This window comes from Ranitomeya variabilis, chromosome 3 (genome assembly GCF_051348905.1).
Source record: "Ranitomeya variabilis isolate aRanVar5 chromosome 3, aRanVar5.hap1, whole genome shotgun sequence".
Taxonomy (NCBI): domain Eukaryota; kingdom Metazoa; phylum Chordata; class Amphibia; order Anura; family Dendrobatidae; genus Ranitomeya; species Ranitomeya variabilis.
In genome coordinates this window covers 632741636-632761671 of record NC_135234.1, presented here as the reverse complement: position 1 = coordinate 632761671, position 20036 = coordinate 632741636, and the positions used below count along the sequence as shown (strand labels likewise).

At 43.0% G+C, this 20036-nt stretch overlaps 1 protein-coding gene across 3 annotated transcripts in view; it reads right to left on the bottom strand.

Annotated features, from left to right (window-relative positions):
• Positions 1 to 20036, bottom strand: part of LOC143816750 (inactive dipeptidyl peptidase 10-like) — a 503885-nt gene that overhangs the window by 170605 nt on the left and 313244 nt on the right. For all 3 annotated transcript variants that reach the window (XR_013223993.1, XM_077297511.1, XM_077297512.1), the window contains exons 10-11: positions 17494 to 17591; positions 2696 to 2819 (exon numbers count right to left, since the gene is read on the bottom strand). Coding sequence is in view for 2 of the 3 variants with exons in the window: in XM_077297511.1 (XP_077153626.1) it covers positions 2696 to 2819; positions 17494 to 17591 (222 nt within the window). In the remaining variant the exon portion in view is untranslated. The remainder of the gene's footprint in view (positions 1 to 2695; positions 2820 to 17493; positions 17592 to 20036) is intronic.

Sequence of the window (20036 nt, the reverse complement as noted above, 5' to 3'; positions counted from 1 at the left end):
ACCAGGTTTTTTATCCACCTAGCATCATCTTTTATAGCATAACTGAAGACTCGCAGTCTGTGTGATGTCAGGAACTAGGCAGCAAAATCAGAAAATGAGCTATAGAGGTTGGTGCTGGGTGGGGAAATAAGCTCAGAACGCAATGGATGGGGAAGCACTCAGTCACTCCAAGAGCACTTAAGACATCATTTGCATATGAATAAAAATGTTAATTAATCTAGAATGCAGCAGATAGAAAATAAAGGTGTTGATATATTTAACCCCTTAACGTCCACTGATATATGTCCGACATTGGACGCCTCCCCCTGTTTGATGCAGGCTCAGGCGATGAGCCCACACTTTTTCCGGCACATGACAGCTGATCTGATCAGCTGTCATGTGCCCCTAACAGCCACGGGTGGAATTGCGATCTACCCACGGCTGTTAACATGCTAAATGCCACTGTCAAACTCTGACAGCGGCATTTAACATGCACGCGCAGGAAACATGTCATTAACCCTACCCATCACATGACCGCAGGTTGCCGACGGGTTGGCATGGCAACCCGGGGTCTGCAGGAGACCCCTGTGGTTGTCATAGCTGGATAACTATCAGAGCCGTCCAGCGGTCAGCTCTCATAGCAAGTGAGCATTTCTGCTACATAGAGCAGGGCTGCAGCTCGGTTCGGAAGATCACAGCTTATAGTCTCCCATGGGGACTATTGAAGCAAGTAGAAAAAACAATGTTTTTAAAAATATAAAAACAAATAAAAAAAATATAAAAGTTCAAATCACCCCCCATTCGCCCCATAAAAAATAAACAAGAAAAATGAATCAAATATACACATATTTGATAGCGCTGTGTTCAGAATTGCCCGATCTATCAATATATGTCAATATATAAAAAGAATTCATCCAATCGGTAAAAAAATAAGCCCTCACCCATCCCCTGATCCCAAAAAATAGAGACACTACAAGCCTCTAAAAAATGACAACATTTTGTTAAAAAAAAATACAAAAAATAATTTTGGATTTTTTTTCACTACTTAAATAAAAAAGAACCTAGACATGTTTGGTGTCTGTGAACTCGTAATGAGCTCGAGAATCATAATGGCAGGTCAGTTTTAGCATTTAGTGAACGTGGTAAAAACAAATTCAAAAAACAATTGTGGAATTTCACCGCATATGGAATTTTTTTTTACCATTTTCCAGTACAAGACATGGTAAAATAAATGGTGCCATTCAAAAGTACAACTTGTCCCATAAAAAACAAGCTCTCACATGGCCATATTGCCAAAAAAACAAAAAAGTTATGGCCGTGGGAAGAAGGGGAGCAAAAAATAGAATTGCAAAAACGGAAATACCCCTTGTCTTTAAGGGGTTACATTTAAAAGATCTGCATTTCAATATATGCAATTAGATGGGTTAATCCTACTAACACATTACCTTTAAATCAGGTGCCAAATCCGAAATCTAATGGACCCTTTACATGGTCCGATAATCAGCCAAATGGAGCATTTGTTAGAGCAATTAATCTTATTAATTAAACATTAACGTAAACATTCTGGCAATCACTTAATGAAAGAGCAAACAAGATGCTCGTTCATCAGTTGAATGGATCATTCATGTAGGAATTAACATCTTTGTTCTTGGCAGCACAGCATCCAATGTAAGCTGATAATGTGCTATTGATAAAGATGATTACATGGGCGCTGAATGATCAAATTAACAATCATTGTGTCAGCCTATGTAAGCAGGCCAGTAAACAACCACCTACCGGCTTTTATATACGGTAGCTGATCAGCGATCAAGCAGCTTACCTGGGCCCATAGTACTGTATATTACTGATCATCTAACGAACTAATCAAATGTGAGGGTCCTAATATTACCATTTACTGAATCCCATCGTTCCATGTAAACAGAAGATGTGTTGCCACTTGCCAACAGTATGCCAAGTGCACAAGGACCAAACAATTGTATTGACAGTGGTTAAACAATTTGTCCAGGTCATTAATATAGGGTAGGTCATGACTATTGCCAGAGAAGTAGAAAAATGCTCCTAAAACTCTGTCTTTCCTAAAACTTTTGTATGTAGAATGCAAAAAATGTAAATATCGCAATTTACTGATAAGTTTATGATGAGGCTTTCTGAAGCAGCAGCCCCAGGCAGCACATCTTGTGTGGGCAGTTACTGTCTCATGTTTATGTAAAAGTGCGGAGAGTCTTGATAAAAAAAAAAATCCAAATGAGAGTTTTCTATTCAGACTACTGATTTAAGAATGCATAAGGATAAATAATATTACTTCAGTACATTCCACTAGTCTGACAAAGGCTTTAAGTAGAGTTCCTCAAGATGGATAAAAAAGCGTGACATAGTCTACTAATACTCATTCATAAGAAAACTTGACTACATCTCAACCATGAGAAACTTTTTAGGGAGGCTTGCATGCTTCATACGTAATTATGTTTTTATTGCTTATTCTGTTATTTCCCTCTTTTACATTACAAAGCTTTTATAACTTACATTAATTTCAATTTCAAAGAATAACTACGTTTGAATGAGGATTTATTTTCCACCAGAAACGTGGCATCTGACACTTTGTTAATCAGTTAAAACAATGAAAAATATACTAACACAAGTTTGTTATTTTTTGGACAGAGATGTATTATATTCCGCCATGCCTAAATACTACCAGAAAGAAAACCCAAGTACTCACCTCCACACAGGCACCTGTAGTTGTATCACAAATTGTCAGTAGAGACAGGTTTTGCGGGCGGTTTAGCCATTGCAAAGCAAGTTGAGTGTTAGTTACCCACATTACCAGGGTAATATAATAGTCCCTAGAAGGAAAAAACAGAATCAATAAGAACCAAAAGCAAGGAAGACTAAATAAAATTGAAATCATTTAAATTGATGCCATCATAGGTCAGTGTCACATCTCCACCTGGACCTGCTCCTGCGACATCAGCTTCTCTCACCAGGCACTGCAGTTTTCATTCTGTGGGCAGTATTGGTGATGGAGGAGATGCCATTGTGACCAGAAGCTTTGAGTGGCGCAGGCTCTGTCCAGCCACAGATATTAATATAGCTGGGACCTGTAATGCTGCCCAGTCTGACTGTATGTGTGTGTGTGTTGTCCAGTAGGAATAATCAGCTGTGGACAGTGGGACAGCACCACACCCTATTTAAACTCCCAGTAGTATGCCAGTTAGAGCTGATACTTGCTCTGATTCACTCCTGCTATTCAGACTGTTTGATTCTTCTTTCTGATGTTGGCCTGTGTTTAGACTATCCTTCTGCCTTATGATTTTGTTCCTGCACGTAACCTCCTGATATTGCCGCAATTTCTGATCATCCTTTGTCAGCTTGATATGTGAGCCCAACCCAGGGACCCCTATATAAGTCCAGATCCCTGTACAGGGGTTAAAGAATGAAGTCCATTGTACTCCCTGGGATTGGCTAGCCTGTCCGTTGAATCATTATTAAGAGCTGCTAGCCTACGACTGACAGTGCTACCTTACATGCAGAAGTTTTTTTTATTTTTTTATTTTGTTGTACAGCTCTGTACAGCACTGTAAGTTTTATGCTGCCAAGGATAGATTGACGTAAATAGGGCTGCAGTTCCAATTATTAATTAATTTCCTCTCTCACAGACTTTGCCTCTATCTGCAGCTGTCTGCTTATCCCTCTATTACAACTTCTAAAGTAGTGCTGTAATTAGGCCAAGACGGCTAAAGAAAATGCTGCTGTTCTGTAGCTCAGCGGCTTAGCTGCTACCCAGCATGTGAGACTTGATCCTCGCAGAGAAAAAGCAGAAAGTGGGAGCCAGGGAAAAGTGGAAATAAGACACATATGAGGGAGAATTAGATAACAAAAGATTATTAGATGTCACATAAAGACTAGATAAACTTGGGTAGTAAGGTCAATTGACTGCTGTTAATAATAAATTTGGTGCACAATGATTGTGCGGCACATTTAACCACACTGTTTATGTTTACAGGATTAAATAATTTTGAAAAATAACCAGGATTACAATCACATTGAATACATTAAACACAATTCATTGTCACACTAATAATGAATATTTTCTACAAAGCCTCCTCATTTCAGGGGCTCAAAAGTAATTTGAGAAATTACCTTTACCATAAATAAAATGTTCATTTTGTAGGGAATCCTTTTGCAGACAATGAATGCCTGAAGTCTGGAGACCATGGAAGTCACGAAATGCTGTGTTTCCTTCTTTGTGATGTGTTGCCAGTTTTTTTCTTAAGCTGACTTCAGTTGTTGCTTATTTGTGAGTCTTTCTGCCTTAAGTTTTGTCTTAGGCCGGCCTCACACTAGCGAGTTTTAGGGACGTATAAGCGCATAAACTACGTCCGTAAAATTCGCATTACACACGGCCCAATTAATCTCTATGGCCCAGCTCCTATCTGCCGTATATTACGCATCCGTAAAAATATACGGTCTTGTACGGCCGTAGAAAATCGCAGCATGCTGCGTTTGTCACCGTATTGTGCAAAAAAAGCCAATGAAAGTCTATGGGGGCAAGAAAAATACGGATTCCACACGGACCAGCAGTGTGACTTGCGAGAAATACGCAGCGGTGTTAGTGAAAAGCCGGTAATTCAATTGCCGGCTTTTAATTTCTCCTTCACAAACCCGACAGGATATGAGACATGGTTTACATACAGTAAACCATCTCATATCCCCCTTTTTTTTGCATATTCCAAACTAATAATGTTAGTAGTGTGTATGTGCAAAATTTGGGTGCTGTAGCTGCTAAAATAAAGGGTTAAATGGCGGAAAAAATTGGCGTGGGCTCCCGCGCAATTTTCTCCGCCAGAGTGGTAAAGCCAGTGACTGAGGGCAGATATTAATAGCCTAGAGAGGGTCCATGGTTATTGGCCCCCCCTGGCTACAAACATCTGCCCCCAGCCACCCCAGAAAAGGCACATCTGGAAGATGCGCCTATTCTGGCACTTGGCCACTCTCTTCCCACTCCCGTGTAGCGGTGGGATATGGGGTAATGAAGGGTTAATGTCACCTTGCTATTGTAAGGTGACATTAAGCCAGATTAATAATGGAGAGGCGTCAATTATGTCACCTATCCATTATTAATCCAATTGTATGAAAGGGTTAAAAAACACACACACACATTATTAAAAAGTATTTTAATGAAATAAACACACAGGTTGTTTTAATATTTTATTGCTCTCTCAATCCACCTGAAGACCCTCGCTTGGCAAAATAATAAACCAACAATATACATACCTTCTGATGAACTGTCACGTCCCACGAAGTAAATCCATCTGAAGGGGTTAAATCAATTTACAGGCAGGAGCTGTGCTAAAGCACTCGCTCGTACCTGTAAACCCCGGGTGCTGAAAGGAAAGCTGGGTGATCTGTACTTACATTGAGTCGCGGTGAGGCGCCCTCTGCTGGATGTTCTCATGAACTGCAGCCTTGAAAAAGTTCCCAGGCTCGAATTCATGTGAGTTCATCCTGCAGAGGGCGCCTCACCGCGACTCAATGTAAGTACAGATCACCCAGCTTTCCTTTCAGCACCCGGGGTTTACAGGTACGAGCGAGTGCTTTAGCTAGCTAGCATTAGGGACCAAATAGGCCAACTACCGTTTGTTGCCCAGTTCCATATGGGGCACTCTCATTTTAGAAAAATAATTGAGAAACATTGGGCAGTTTTACAGAATGATAAACTGGTGGGGGAACACCTGCCCACACACCCACGGTTTATATTCAGAAAAGCCCAATCTTTGGGTCTTATGCTGGCCCCTACTATCAAGCTGGCCACAGGGAAGGGACCAAAACGACCCATGACATCCTCACAAGCGAGTGTAGGTTTCACACCATGTGGTACCTGTTTTGGATGTATAAACACTAGTTTTAAGAAAGAACGACAATTTACATTTAGGGACTCATGTGGCAGCAGGGAGTTCACCATTAAGGAGAATATCACCTGTTTTACAACGGGGGTCATCTACCTGATCCGATGCCCCTGTAACAAACTGTATGTGGGGCGGACCAAACGTTGCCTGATGACCCGAATTAGGGAACATCTGAAAAATATTCAAAAGGGCCACCTAGGGCATCCTTTATCGAGACATTTTGTGGAGAAGCATAACGGGCTAATCAAAGGGGTATTCTTCACGGGTATAGCAAAGGTTCATCAAAATCCGAGAGGGGGGGATTTTATCAGGAAAATGTCGAGGGTGGAAACGCAGTGGATTTTTACCCTGGACAGCCTGGCCCCAGGGGGTTTGAACCAGGAATTAGAATTATTTGCTTTCCAATAATAATGTTTTTATTGATTAAACAGTCGTATATACGAGCATCAGACGGTTAGGGCACTATAAGAGTGACCGTATCCCATGGGGGACAGTGGTGATACTACGGTGACGCACTTTTTAATGTATTGTGTATACTTTTAATATTAATTTAATATTCATATAATGTTAATATTCATGTAAATACAATTTCTATAGGAAGTAATATCCACAGTGTAAAACATATTTCAGTCCCATAAAATGGAATTGTCCTGGGCTGTGGTCTATAATGTTTTTAAGTCATTGAAGGCATTGAATTTAATTCAGCATAACATTGTAGAGACATTTCGGTTTTTAGATTTTTGTTTTTAGATTTCTATATATTTTCAGGTTCACGCATTGAGGGAGGACAAGTATTATCCTCTTAGTATCCCCTCCTTAGGGCATAGGTGGATTTGATGCGAAATCGCATGTATTCTGATTTTAATTAGATACTATTTATAATTTTTAGCCAATAAAGGTTTATGGTTTTAATTATGGTAATATTACAGTAGTTAGTGCGTGTGTGGTGTTTTATAGGTATCCTACACAAAACAATACACTATCTATGATTAAGGACTCTCGATCCTGTCGAGTGCATGTGTGGTATATAATACTGTCTGGGAAGTCCGGGGTTAAACAGGATGGGCGGAACACGGATATGACTGTATGTAACGCAGTGGGGCAAGGTATTCCGGTAACCCTGATGAAGAAGAGCCTAGTCTCTTCGAAACGCGTTGGTTAGCACTCCTTCTCCCCTTTCTTTTGAGCGCTACGGCGATCCGTACTGTTAGTGATGTCACTAGTAGGCGGGGCCTACCAGCCATCCTGTTTTTCGCTTTCACTCCATTCCTCGTGGTATCCAGGAAGCGCTACCGGCCGGAGCGCTCCTGGTCCCGCAGTGTGCATCTCCATCTGGCACAGCGTGTGACACACACCACGGACGGCTCCCCTTATTTATATAGGGCTCCACCACGCACCGCGGATGTAACCGGGAACTCCGGGACCTACAACTAGCACACCGCAAGCAGTAAATCTACATAGGTAAGCGCATCAGCTTCAGCTGTACTCTTTGGGTGACACTGTGCAGGGTCGGCTATCAGCAGAGGGGTATTCCACTGCGACAGATATCCTCAGGACAAGCAGCGGTATTGTTTGTTTTTGAGTACTGCATTTATGGTCCATTTCAGCATTACTAATCCTCTCCTTTTAGCGCGGTTTCTAGTTTATTTGTCCCTTCTCCATAATTGTTTCTTCCTACTATTCTGGTACAGGCTGATCTTAGTTTCATCTGGCTAAAGCAGACCTGAGCAAAGTGTGTCCCGCAGGCCATATCTGACCCTCTTGCTGTTCCGAGACAGCTGAAAGGCTGAAACGGTGGCTTGTGGACTGCACCATGCCCTCCCCCACCCGCTGTCCATCCGCCACTGCTGCTCTCCACAATCTCTGGATTGAGACAGCAGTGAATACATTGGTGGAGGACAGCACAGCTGACTCCATCTTCCACCAATCAGTGTATGAAACAGCAGATGCAATGATGTCATTTAATTGCATCAGCTCTGCAGTCAGTGCAGTGCACCAGAGAGAGCAAAGGCAGAGCGCCGGGGAAACTGGGGTGACGTGAGTATGTGTGTTTTTTTTGTGTATGGGATATTTGTATGCATATAGGAGGCTATCTGGAGCTCATACTGTATATAAGAGGCTATGTGGGGGCTCGTGCTGTATATAAGAGGCTAGGTGATGCAAATTTTACAGCTTTATAAAAATCAAGCCTCCTCTAAAATTTCGACAAATTCTTGATGCAAGCAAAACACCATCTTTAAAACAGCTGAAGCTGAAAAGAGGATGGTTTCTACAAACGGATAATGATTCTAAAGACACATCAAAATCCACAATAGACTACCTCAAAAGGCACAAGCTGAAGGTTTTACAATGGCCTGTACAGTCTCCTGATCTGATCATCATTGAAAATCTGTGGCTAATCCTGAAAATAGCAGTGCATGCAAGACGACCCAGCAATTTTACAGAACTAGAATTTTCCAAGGAACAATTGATGAAAATCCCTCAAACAAGAATTGAAAGACACTTGTCTGGCAACGAAAAGCATTTATAAACTGTGATACTTTCAAAAGGGGGAGGTTGTTGTGAACTCTATTTTTAGGCTCCCTCTAGTGGTCACAAGCGGTACTGTGTAGTGTTGTCTTCTGCAGGTTGGCTGCATCAGCTGGTTCGTTATCCTTGGTTCGTTTCCTATTTAACTCACCTGGATACTCAGTTCCTTGCCTGCTGTCAATGTATTCAGTGCTCTTCAGATTCCTTGTGATTACCTTGCTCCCAGCCTCTCCAAGACAAGCTAAGTTTTTGTCCGTTCATTTTTTGATTATCAGCATTCATCATGTTTCTTGTCCAGCTTGCTAAGATGTGATCTCCTCGCTTGCTGGTTGCTCTAGGGGACTGAGTTTCTCCCCCCACACCGTTAGTTGGTGCGGGGGTTCTTGAAATCTCAGTGTGGATATTTTGTTAGGGTTTTTTACTGACCGCACAGACCCCTTACTATTTTCTGCTATCTAGTATTAGTGGGCCTCATTTGCTGAATCTGTTTTCACCCCTGTGTATGTGCCTTCCTCTTACCTCACCGTTATTATTTGTTGGGGGCTTCTATATCTTTGGGGATTATTTCTCTGGAGGCAAGAGAGGTCTTTCTTTCTCTCTAGGGGTAGTTAGTTCCTCAGGCTGGCTCGAGACGTCTAGGATTTTTTAGGCACGTTCACCGGCTACTTCTAGTGTGTTTGGATAGGTTCAGATTTGCGGTCAGTCCAGTTTGCCACCTCCCTAGAGCTTGTCCTATGTTTGTTACTTAGCTGGAGTAATTCGTGATCCTCAACCACTAAGGATCATAACAGTATAGCAGGCCAAAAAAGTGTTTAATGCATCGCAGAAGTGGGATAAAAAGAAGACCTGAGTACATTTTTTTTTTTCCCGCTTTTCCTTTGCTGCAGTCTGTTTAGTTTCTTTCATCCCCTTGAACTCTGGGTGGTTTTGAGCTCAGCTGCAGACATGAATATTCAGACTCTGACTTCTAGTGTGGATCATCTTACTGCACGGGTGCAAAGTATTCAGGATTTTGTTATTCATAGCCCTATGTCAGAACCAAAGATACCCATTCCTGAGTTGTTTTCTGGAGATAGATCTAGGTTTCAGAATTTTAAGAATAATTGTAAGTTATTTCTGTCTCTGAGACCTCGTTCCTCTGGTGATTCCGCTCAGCAAGTTAAAATTGTTATCTCCTTGTTGCGCGGCGACCCTCAAGATTGGGCCTTCTCTCCGGCGCCAGGAGATCCTGCATTGCTTAATGTAGATGCATTTTTTCTGGCTCTTGGACTGCTTTATGAGGAGCCTAATCTTCAGAATCAGGCAGAAAAAGCGTTGCTGGCTATCTCTCAAGGTCTGGATGAAGAAGAGGTGTATTGTCAAAAATTTCGGAAATGGTCGGTGCTTACTCAATGGAATGAGTGTGCCCTGGCTGCAAATTTCAGAGAAGGTCTTTCTGAGGCCGTTAAGAATGTTATGGTGGGGTTTCCCACCCCTACAAGTCTGAGTGATTCTATGGCTTTAGCCATTCAAGTTGATCGGCGTTTGCGGGAGCGCAAATCTGTTCATCCTTTGGCGGTATTTTCTGAACAGAGACCTGAGTCTATGCAATGTGACCGAACTCTGACCAGAATTGAGCGACAAAGTCATAGACGTCAAAATGGGTTGTGCTTTTACTGTGGTGATTCTACTCATGTTAACTCAGCATGCTCTAAACGTTTAAAAAAAATCGCTAAACCTGTCACCATTGGTACGATACAGCCAAAATGTATTTTGTCTGTTACTTTAATTTGTTCTTTGTCTTCCTACCCGGTTATGGCTTTTGTGGATTCGGGTGCTGCCCTGAATCTGATGGATTTGTCATTTGCCAGGCGCTGTGGTTTTGTCCTGGAGCCTTTGGAATTTCCTATTCCTCTGAGGGGAATTGATGCTATGCCATTGGCTGAGAATAAGCCTCAGTATTGGACGCAAATGACCATGTGCATGACTCCCGTACATCAGGAGGTGATTCGCTTTCTCGTTCTGCATAAGTTGCATGATGTTGTCGTTTTGGGTCTGCCATGGCTGCAGGCTCATAATCCAGTTTTAGATTGGAAAGCTAAGTCTGTGTCAAGTTGGGGTTGTCAGGGAATTCATGGCGATACTCCGTTGGTGTCTATTGCTTCTTCCACTCCTTCTGAGGTCCCTGAGTTTTTGTCTGACTACCAGGATGTATTTAATGAGCCCAGGTCCAGTGCCCTGCCCCCTCATAGGGATTGTGACTGTGCTATAAATTTAATTCCTGGTGGTAAATTCCCTAAGGGCCGACTTTTTAATTTGTCTATACCAGAGCATGCCGCGATGCGGAGTTATATAAAGGAGTCTTTGGAGAAGGGACATATTCGCCCATCCTCTTCCCCTCTTGGTGCAGGATTTTTTTTTGTGGCCAAGAAGGACGGTTCTTTGAGACCTTGTATAGATTATCGTCTTCTGAATAAAATCACAGTCAAATTTCAGTATCCTTTGCCACTATTGTCTGATTTGTTTGCTCGGATTAAGGGGGCCAGTTGGTTCACTAAGATAGATCTCCGTGGTGCGTATAACCTTGTGCGCATTAAGCAGGGAGATGAATGGAAAACAGCATTTAATACGCCCGAAGGCCATTTTGAGTACTTAGTGATGCCTTTTGGACTCTCTAATGCTCCTTCTGTGTTTCAGTCCTTCATGCATGACATCTTCCGAGAATATCTGGATAAATTTATGATTGTTTATCTGGATGACATTTTGGTCTTTTCTGATGATTGGGAGTCCCATGTGAAGCAGGTCAGGATGGTGATTCAGGTCCTGCGTGCTAATGCTTTATTTGTGAAGGGCTCAAAATGCCTCTTCGGAGTACAGAAGGTCTCCTTTTTGGGTTTTATTTTTTCTCCTTCTACTGTGGAGATGGACCCAGTCAAGGTCCAGGCTATTCATGACTGGACTCAGCCTATGTCTGTTAAGAGTCTTCAGAAGTTCTTGGGTTTTGCTAATTTTTACCGTCGTTTCATCGCTAATTTTTCTAGCGTGGTTAAACCTTTGACGGATTTGACCAAGAAGGGTTCTGATGTGACTAATTGGTCTCCTGCGGCCGTGGAGGCCTTTCGGGAACTGAAGCACCGGTTTTCTTCAGCTCCAGTCTTATGTCAACCAGATGTCTCTCTCCCCTTCCAGGTCAAGGTTGATGCTTCTGAGATTGGAGCAGGGGCTGTCTTGTCGCAGAGAAGCTCTGATGGCTCTGTGATGAAGCCATGTGCTTTCTTTTCAAGAAAGTTTTCGCCTGCCGAGTGGAATTATGATGTTGGTAATCGGGAGTTGTTGGCTATGAAGTGGGCATTTGAGGAGTGGCGACATTGGCTTGAAGGAGCTAAACATTGTGTGGTGGTCTTGACTGATCACAAAAACCTGATTTACCTCGAATCTGCCAAGCGCCTGAATCCTAGACAGGCTCGTTGGTCGCTGTTTTTCTCCCGTTTCAACTTTGTGGTCTCATACCTGCCTGGTTCGAAGAACGTGAAGGCTGATGCACTTTCTAGGAGTTTTGTGCCTGACTCTCCAGGAGTTTCTGAGCCGGCTGGTATTCTCAGAAAGGGAGTGATTTTGTCTGCCATTTCCCCAGATTTGCGACGAGTGCTGCAGAAATTTCAGGCGGATAGACCTGACCGTTGTCCACCAGAGAGACTGTTTGTCCCGGATAGATGGACCAGCAGAGTTATTTCCGAGGTTCATTCTTCGGTGTTGGCGGGTCATCCTGGGATTTTTGGTACCAGAGATTTGGTGGCTAGGTCCTTCTGGTGGCCTTCCTTGTCGCGGGATGTGCGTTCCTTTGTGCAGTCTTGTGGGATTTGTGCTCGGGCTAAGCCTTGCTGTTCTCGTGCCAGCGGTTTACTTTTGCCTTTGCCTGTCCCGAAAAGGCCTTGGACGCACATTTCCATGGATTTTATTTCGGATCTTCCAGTATCTCAGAAAATGTCTGTCATCTGGGTGGTGTGTGATCGTTTTTCCAAGATGGTCCATTTGGTGCCCTTGCCTAAGTTGCCTTCCTCCTCCGATTTGGTTCCTCTATTTTTTCAGAATGTGGTTCGCTTGCATGGCATTCCTGAAAATATTGTGTCTGATAGAGGATCCCAGTTTGTGTCCAGGTTTTGGCGGACTTTTTGTGCTAAGATGGGCATTGATTTATCTTTTTCGTCGGCCTTCCATCCTCAGACTAATGGCCAAACCGAGCGAACTAATCAGACGTTGGAAACTTATTTGAGATGTTTTGTTTCTGCTGATCAGGATGATTGGGTGACTTTTTTGCCATTGGCCGAGTTTGCCCTTAATAATCGGGCTAGTTCTGCTACTTTGGTTTCGCCTTTTTTCTGCAATTCTGGTTTCCATCCTCGTTTTTCCTCGGGTCAGATTGAGTCTTCTGACTGTCCTGGGGTGGATTCTGTGGTGGATTGGTTGCAGCAGATTTGGAACCATGTGGTGGACAATTTGAGGTTGTCACAGGAGAAGGCTCAGCACTTTGCCAACCGCCGCCGCGGTGTGGGTCCCCGACTTCGTGTTGGGGATTTGGTGTGGCTGTCTTCTCGGTATGTTCCTATGAAGGTCTCCTCTCCTAAATTCAAGCCTCGCTTCATCGGTCCTTATAAGATCTTGGAAATCCTTAACCCGGTGTCTTTTCGTTTGGATCTCCCAGCATCGTTTGCCATTCATAATGTGTTCCATAGGTCTTTGTTGCAGAGGTATGTGGTACCTGTGGTTCCTTCTGTTCAGCCTCCTGCTCCGGTGCTGGTCGAGGGTGAATTGGAGTACGTGGTGGAGAAGATTTTGGATTCTCGTATCTCTAGATGGAGGCTTCAGTATTTGGTGAAGTGGAAGGGCTATGGTCAGGAGGATAATTCCTGGGTTGTCGCCTCTGATGTTCATGCGGCCGATTTGGTTCGTGCCTTCCACGCGGCTCATCCTGATCGCCCTGGGGGTCTTGATGAGGGTTCGGTGACCCCTCCTCAAGGGGGGGGTACTGTTGTGAACTCTATTTTTAGGCTCCCTCTAGTGGTCACAAGCGGTACTGTGTAGTGTTGTCTTCTGCAGGTTGGCTGCATCAGCTGGTTCGTTATCCTTGGTTCGTTTCCTATTTAACTCACCTGGATACTCAGTTCCTTGCCTGCTATCAATGTATTCAGTGCTCTTCAGATTCCTTGTGATTACCTTGCTCCCAGCCTCTCCAAGACAAGCTAAGTTTTTGTCCGTTCATTTTTTGATTATCAGCATTCATCATGTTTCTTGTCCAGCTTGCTAAGATGTGATCTCCTCGCTTGCTGGTTGCTCTAGGGGACTGAGTTAGTTGGTGCGGGGGTTCTTGAAATCTCAGTGTGGATATTTTGTTAGGGTTTTTTACTGACCGCACAGACCCCTTACTATTTTCTGCTATCTAGTATTAGTGGGCCTCATTTGCTGAATCTGTTTTCACCCCTGTGTATGTGCCTTCCTCTTACCTCACCGTTATTATTTGTTGGGGGCTTCTATATCTTTGGGGATTATTTCTCTGGAGGCAAGAGAGGTCTTTCTTTCTCTCTAGGGGTAGTTAGTTCCTCAGGCTGGCTCGAGACGTCTAGGATTTTTTAGGCACGTTCACCGGCTACTTCTAGTGTGTTTGGATAGGTTCAGATTTGCGGTCAGTCCAGTTTGCCACCTCCCTAGAGCTTGTCCTATGTTTTTTACTTAGCTGGAGTAATTCGTGATCCTCAACCACTAAGGATCATAACAGGAGGTACTAGGTACTAACCATTTTCCTTTATGTAATTTTTTAAATGTAAAAAATAAAAAAAATATATAGCCTAAAATACAAATAAATTGTGTTATCTTTAACTTTAGGTCTTTAGAGATCATTTCATCTTCAACTTGCTTAACGGTTCACAATAACAGTAATTTTGACCAGGGATGCCCAAACTTTTACATGCCTTTGTATATCAGAGGGTATTTGGGGCTCATCCTGCATATAGAAAGCAAAGTGGGTGCTCATACTGTATATAGGAGGCTATGTAGGGGCTCATCTATATATATAATTGTCTAAGGGTTTTTCCGTCTGTCTTTCTTTCTGTCTGTCTGTCTGTCTGTCCTGGAAATCCCGCGTCTCTGATTGGTCGAGGCCGCCAGGCCTCGACCAGAGACGGGTACAGCATGGCGACGATGATGTCATAAAGGTTGCCTCGACCAATCATCGACGGGCACAGTCTGCCGCCAGGCCTCGACCAATCAGCGATGGGCACAGTATCGACGTAGATGTCATAATGGTTGCCATGGCAATGATGATGTCATAAAGGTTGCCTCGACCAATCAGCGGTGGGCACAGTCTGCCGCGAATTCTGGAATCATCATTGTCCATATACTACGGGGACATGCATATTCTAGAATACCCGATGCGTTAGAATCGGGCCACAGTCTAGTACTGTATATAGGAGGCTATGTAGGGGCTCATACTGTATAATGGAAGCTATATGGGGGCTCATACTGTATACAGAGGGCTATTTGAGGGCTCATGTTGTATATAGAGAGGCTATGTGGGGCTCATACTATATGTCGGGGGTTATGTAGGGGTGGGGCTTATACTGTACATAGGATGCTATGTGGGGGCTCATACTGTATACAGGGTGCTATGTATGGGCTCATATTGTATATAGGGGACTCTAGGGATATATAGGTGACTGTGTATGGGCTTTTACAGTATATATGAGGGCTGTGTGCAGGCTCATATGGCATATGGAGAATGTGAAAATACTTAATTCTGCTTAATATTAAGTACAATTAATATATAAAATATTATAATTAATATATTAATATCAATATTGAGCAGAATTAATTTCAGAGTCTTGGTTCGGCCTTACACAACAGTCACGGTCTCTCATGTGGATCCTAAGGAAAATAAATTGCAAACCAGGAAAGGTCAGAGATGATGCTCAATACTGTATAATGGCCCCACACGATACTCAATATTGTACAATGGCCCCACACTGTATAATTGCCCCACATGATGCTCCATACTGTATAATGGCAACACATGATGCTCCATACTGTATAATGGCCCTGCATGATGCTCAATACTGTATAATGGTCCCAAGTCATGCTCAATACTGTATAATGGCCTCACATGATGCTCAATACTGCATAAAGGCCCTGCATGATGCTTAATACTGTATAATGGCCCCACATGATGCTTAATACTGTACAATGGCCCCGCATGATGCTCAATACTGTATAATGGCCCCAAACGATGCTCCATACTGTACAATGGCCCCGCATGATGTTCAGTACTGTATAATGGCCCCACATGATGCTCAATACTGTACAATGGCCCCACATGATGCTCCATATGGTATAATGGCCCCACATAGTGCTCCATATGGTATAATGTGCCCACATAGTACTATATACAGTATAATGGCCTCATACTAAAAGAAAAAAAAACTACTCACCTCAGCACGTTCCAACGCTGATCTGGTCTCTTCATATGTCACAGTCCTACCTGTGAGCACGTGCTCCATCTCCTCAGCACTAGCACCGCCACTCCTCTGCGCACTTGCCATCCATCTCCTCACTAGCATCGCCATCCTCACCCTCCTCAGTAAGCACGCAGCCTGATGGGAAAACTTATTGACTTGAGAATAAGCTGGGTATGCATTGTCCCCTCATCCCTATCCTGGTATGCACGGCCTCCTTATCCCCATCCTTGTCTGCATGGCTCCTTATCCCCATCCTTGTCTGCATGGCACCTTATCCCCCATCCTTGTCTGCATGGTTCCTTATCCCCCATCCTTGTCTGCATGGCTCCTTATCCCCATCCTTGTATGCATGGCTCCTTATCCCCATCCTTGTATGCATGGCTCCTTATCCCCATCCTTGTATGCATGGCTCCTTATCCCCATCCTTGTATGCATGGTTCCTCATCCACATCCTTGTATGCATGGTTCCTCTTCCACATCCTTGTCTGCATGGCTCCTTATCCCCCATCCTTGTCTGCATGGCTCCTTATCCCCCATCCATGTCTGCATGGCTCCTTATCCCCATCCTTGTCTGCATGGGTCCTCATCCCCATCCTTGTATGTATGGCTTCTCATCCCTATCCTGGTATGCACGGCCTCCTTATCCCCATCCTTGTCTGCATGGCTCCTTATCCCCATCCTTGTCTGCATGGCACCTTATCCCCCATCCTTGTCTGCATGGTTCCTTATCCCCCATCCTTGTCTGCATGGCTCCTTATCCCCATCCTTGTATGCATGGCTCCTTATCCCCATCCTTGTATGCATGGCTCCTTATCCCCATCCTTGTATGCATGGCTCCTTATCCCCATCCTTGTATGCATGGTTCCTCATCCACATCCTTGTATGCATGGTTCCTCTTCCACATCCTTGTCTGCATGGCTCCTTATCCCCCATCCTTGTCTGCATGGCTCCTTATCCCCCATCCATGTCTGCATGGCTCCTTATCCCCATCCTTGTCTGCATGGGTCCTCATCCCCATCCTTGTATGTATGGCTTCTCATCCCTATCCTGGTATGCACGGCCTCCTTATCCCCATCCTTGTCTGCATGGCTCCTTATCCCCATCCTTGTCTGCATGGCACCTTATCCCCCATCCTTGTCTGCATGGTTCCTTATCCCCCATCCTTGTCTGCATGGCTCCTTATCCCCATCCTTGTATGCATGGCTCCTTATCCCCATCCTTGTATGCATGGCTTCTTATCCCCATCCTTGTATGCATGGCTCCTTATCCCCATCCTTGTATGCATGGTTCCTCATCCACATCCTTGTATGCATGGTTCCTCTTCCACATCCTTGTCTGCATGGCTCCTTATCCCCCATCCTTGTCTGCATGGCTCCTTATCCCCCATCCATGTCTGCATGGCTCCTTATCCCCATCCTTGTCTGCATGGGTCCTCATCCCCATCCTTGTATGTATGGCTTCTCATCCCTGTCCTGGTATGCATGGCTCCTCACCCCTATCCTGGTATGCATGTTCCTCATCCCTATCCTTGTATGCATGGATAGTTTTCACATGAATAACTGGATATATGTCTTTATAAATGTTAAGCTTTACTTTACTTGTACTCAAAAGTATCAGGACGAAAGATCTCCACAGTGTGTGATGGACCGCGCAGATTTACAACAAAGACCTTCACTTGAGGAATGGGTTGTCCAGCCTGCAAGGATTGAAAACAATATCTGGTGAGTGTATGAAAGTCTAATACATTTGTAAAACAGAATTTGTAAATGTAAAATTGCAGAGAGACATAATACAGCATATAAATTACTGCAAATTCCCTACTGTTGTAAACACCAGGATACAAAGAGTAACATCAATATATAGTATTAGTAAGTAACTCATTATCAATCTTTACAGAAGTAAAAAATTATTTTCTGGCTATGTGGCTCTAATCGTGTCTTGCCTAGATTAAAATACCGAAGAACAGTTGAAGTTGTATAGTATTTGATTATTTCGTTACATTAGTGAGCTGAGAGGAGGCATAAATCAAAGTAGGATTAATTTATTAAAATCAGTGCAGGCATGAGCGTCAGGGTTGCTAACTTGATTTTTTTGTGACAGCTTATAAAAAAACTCACGCAAAGCCAACATTTTTTATGAACACATTGGAGAACTATAAGAAATCATTCAGATTTTACGTGTCATATTTCTACAACCCATAACTATGATATAAAGACATTAACTTCATTCACTATGACATATAAAATTATAATTACAGTCATAATTGATAATTATGTGCACAAATATCTCCAACGTAAAAAAAATCATGAACACTTTTTTTTAAGGCATGGGAAAAGGTAATCTCTTTTTACAAACAATCCAAAAATTTTGAGCGGGTAGCAACCCTGATGGGCATCTTATCTGATTAGTATTGAAAGATTTTGTTTGTGGGGCTGACAAACCAGAAGAGTGCAGTGCATCATTTATAAGTGCCTATAGCGGGCGGTTGTGTAACCACGAGTATGCAATTTGCATACTCCGGGCCACATTCCGACTAGACCTGTCCAGCCTTGCTGAGTACACTTGTATTGAATGAGGCCACGTACATCTAGTTGTCATGTGACCAAACGTATGCAAATTGCGTACTTGTGGTCACATGCCGACCTGCTGTAAGAGAAACCACACAGTGCGCACTATGCACAGTGTGAGGAGTCACAAGTCTGCAATCACATAGAGTGACTGCAGACTTGTACTCCAAAGCCAGACAACCCTTTTAACAGCTTGCGCCACCCAATAACTTAATGCGTCAGGTGGGTTCACATATAACTCTGCAATGACATTTAGAATGTCATTGGAGAGTCAGATATTGAATGGAGATCATGCAAGAACAGGGAGTCGGCTGTCAGACACAGCCCAGCTCTCCATGGAGAAGGAAGAGATGGTTTAGTATCATTCCGGCCTTCCTGATTTCTGTATACAGAGTGCTGAACAAGAATAGGAAGCAGCAACATTGCTTCCTCCTCCCAGCCTAGTGATCACTTGATTGCCAGGTGCTGGGAGGGCACAGGACCTTCTTAGAAGACCCAGATCAGATCTGCAGTCCATTTTAGGAGGCTAAGTTTGCCCTATAACTGGTACTAATATGCCAACGGCAGTTGCAGGGGAAATCAGAAGTAATAAATTGGTGTTTAAATGTTGAAATGCACCCAGAGGTATTCTATGACCTTATGGTGAAGGAAGAAACACATTGTCTGAAATAAATGAAAAAGAAAATGAATTAAAAAAAGTTAAAAAAAAGAATGTTAATGGAGCCTTGCTTCTGTTGAAGAAAAAAATTTGTGTCTGATACATAGAAATGATTGCTACGGAGAAGGGAGCACAATTTTATATTTATTTTAGGGATCCTTTGTGGTCAGAAAAAAGAAAAGCGTATGGCAAACATAGACATGTATTTCCTTTACATTGTTCCTGATATCAGCAAAAAAAAGAATATAAAAATAGTAAATTTGTTAGGCCCCACGTATCGGACATTTTAGAGGTTTGACATCCTATGTTCTAAAGAGTTAAAGGCAACCTGTCACATTAAATATAGTGTCTGATCTGTTAGTATAATACTATAAAATAGAAGTAAATGAGCAGACTGATATACAAATTTGTGGGGAAACAACCAGCATAACTGTTTTTTTATTCCTTTAAATCCCTGCTTTTTCTATGGTTAGGAGGAGTCCAGTAAGTGGTCGTACTCAGTGACTGACAACATTTCCTATGTGGGTGTAGCAACACGACATCTTTTAAAGTTAGGCACACCTGCTGAGTTTTTCAAGCAGGCATAGGAGAAACTGTAGTTTTTTTTCCCTGAAGCATCTTTTTGTCATTCTTCTTATACCATCCTGTTTTTGGAGGGATTTCCAATGTTTTTTTTATGTCTTTTTTTACTGTCATTTTCTTTTTTCTTTTTATTTTTTCACTCCAGAAACCAGTAGTGTTTTTTTACGCAAAAACTATGGAAAATGCCCCAAAAGACATCCAGACGTCTTTTGACCTTTCCCATTCACTTATGTCGTAAAGTACAAAACATCTTCCAAGTTAAAAATGCTAGACCAATGTAAATGTTACTTTTCTTTAACTGCTTGACATTTTTAGAAATATGAAGTGGTTAAAA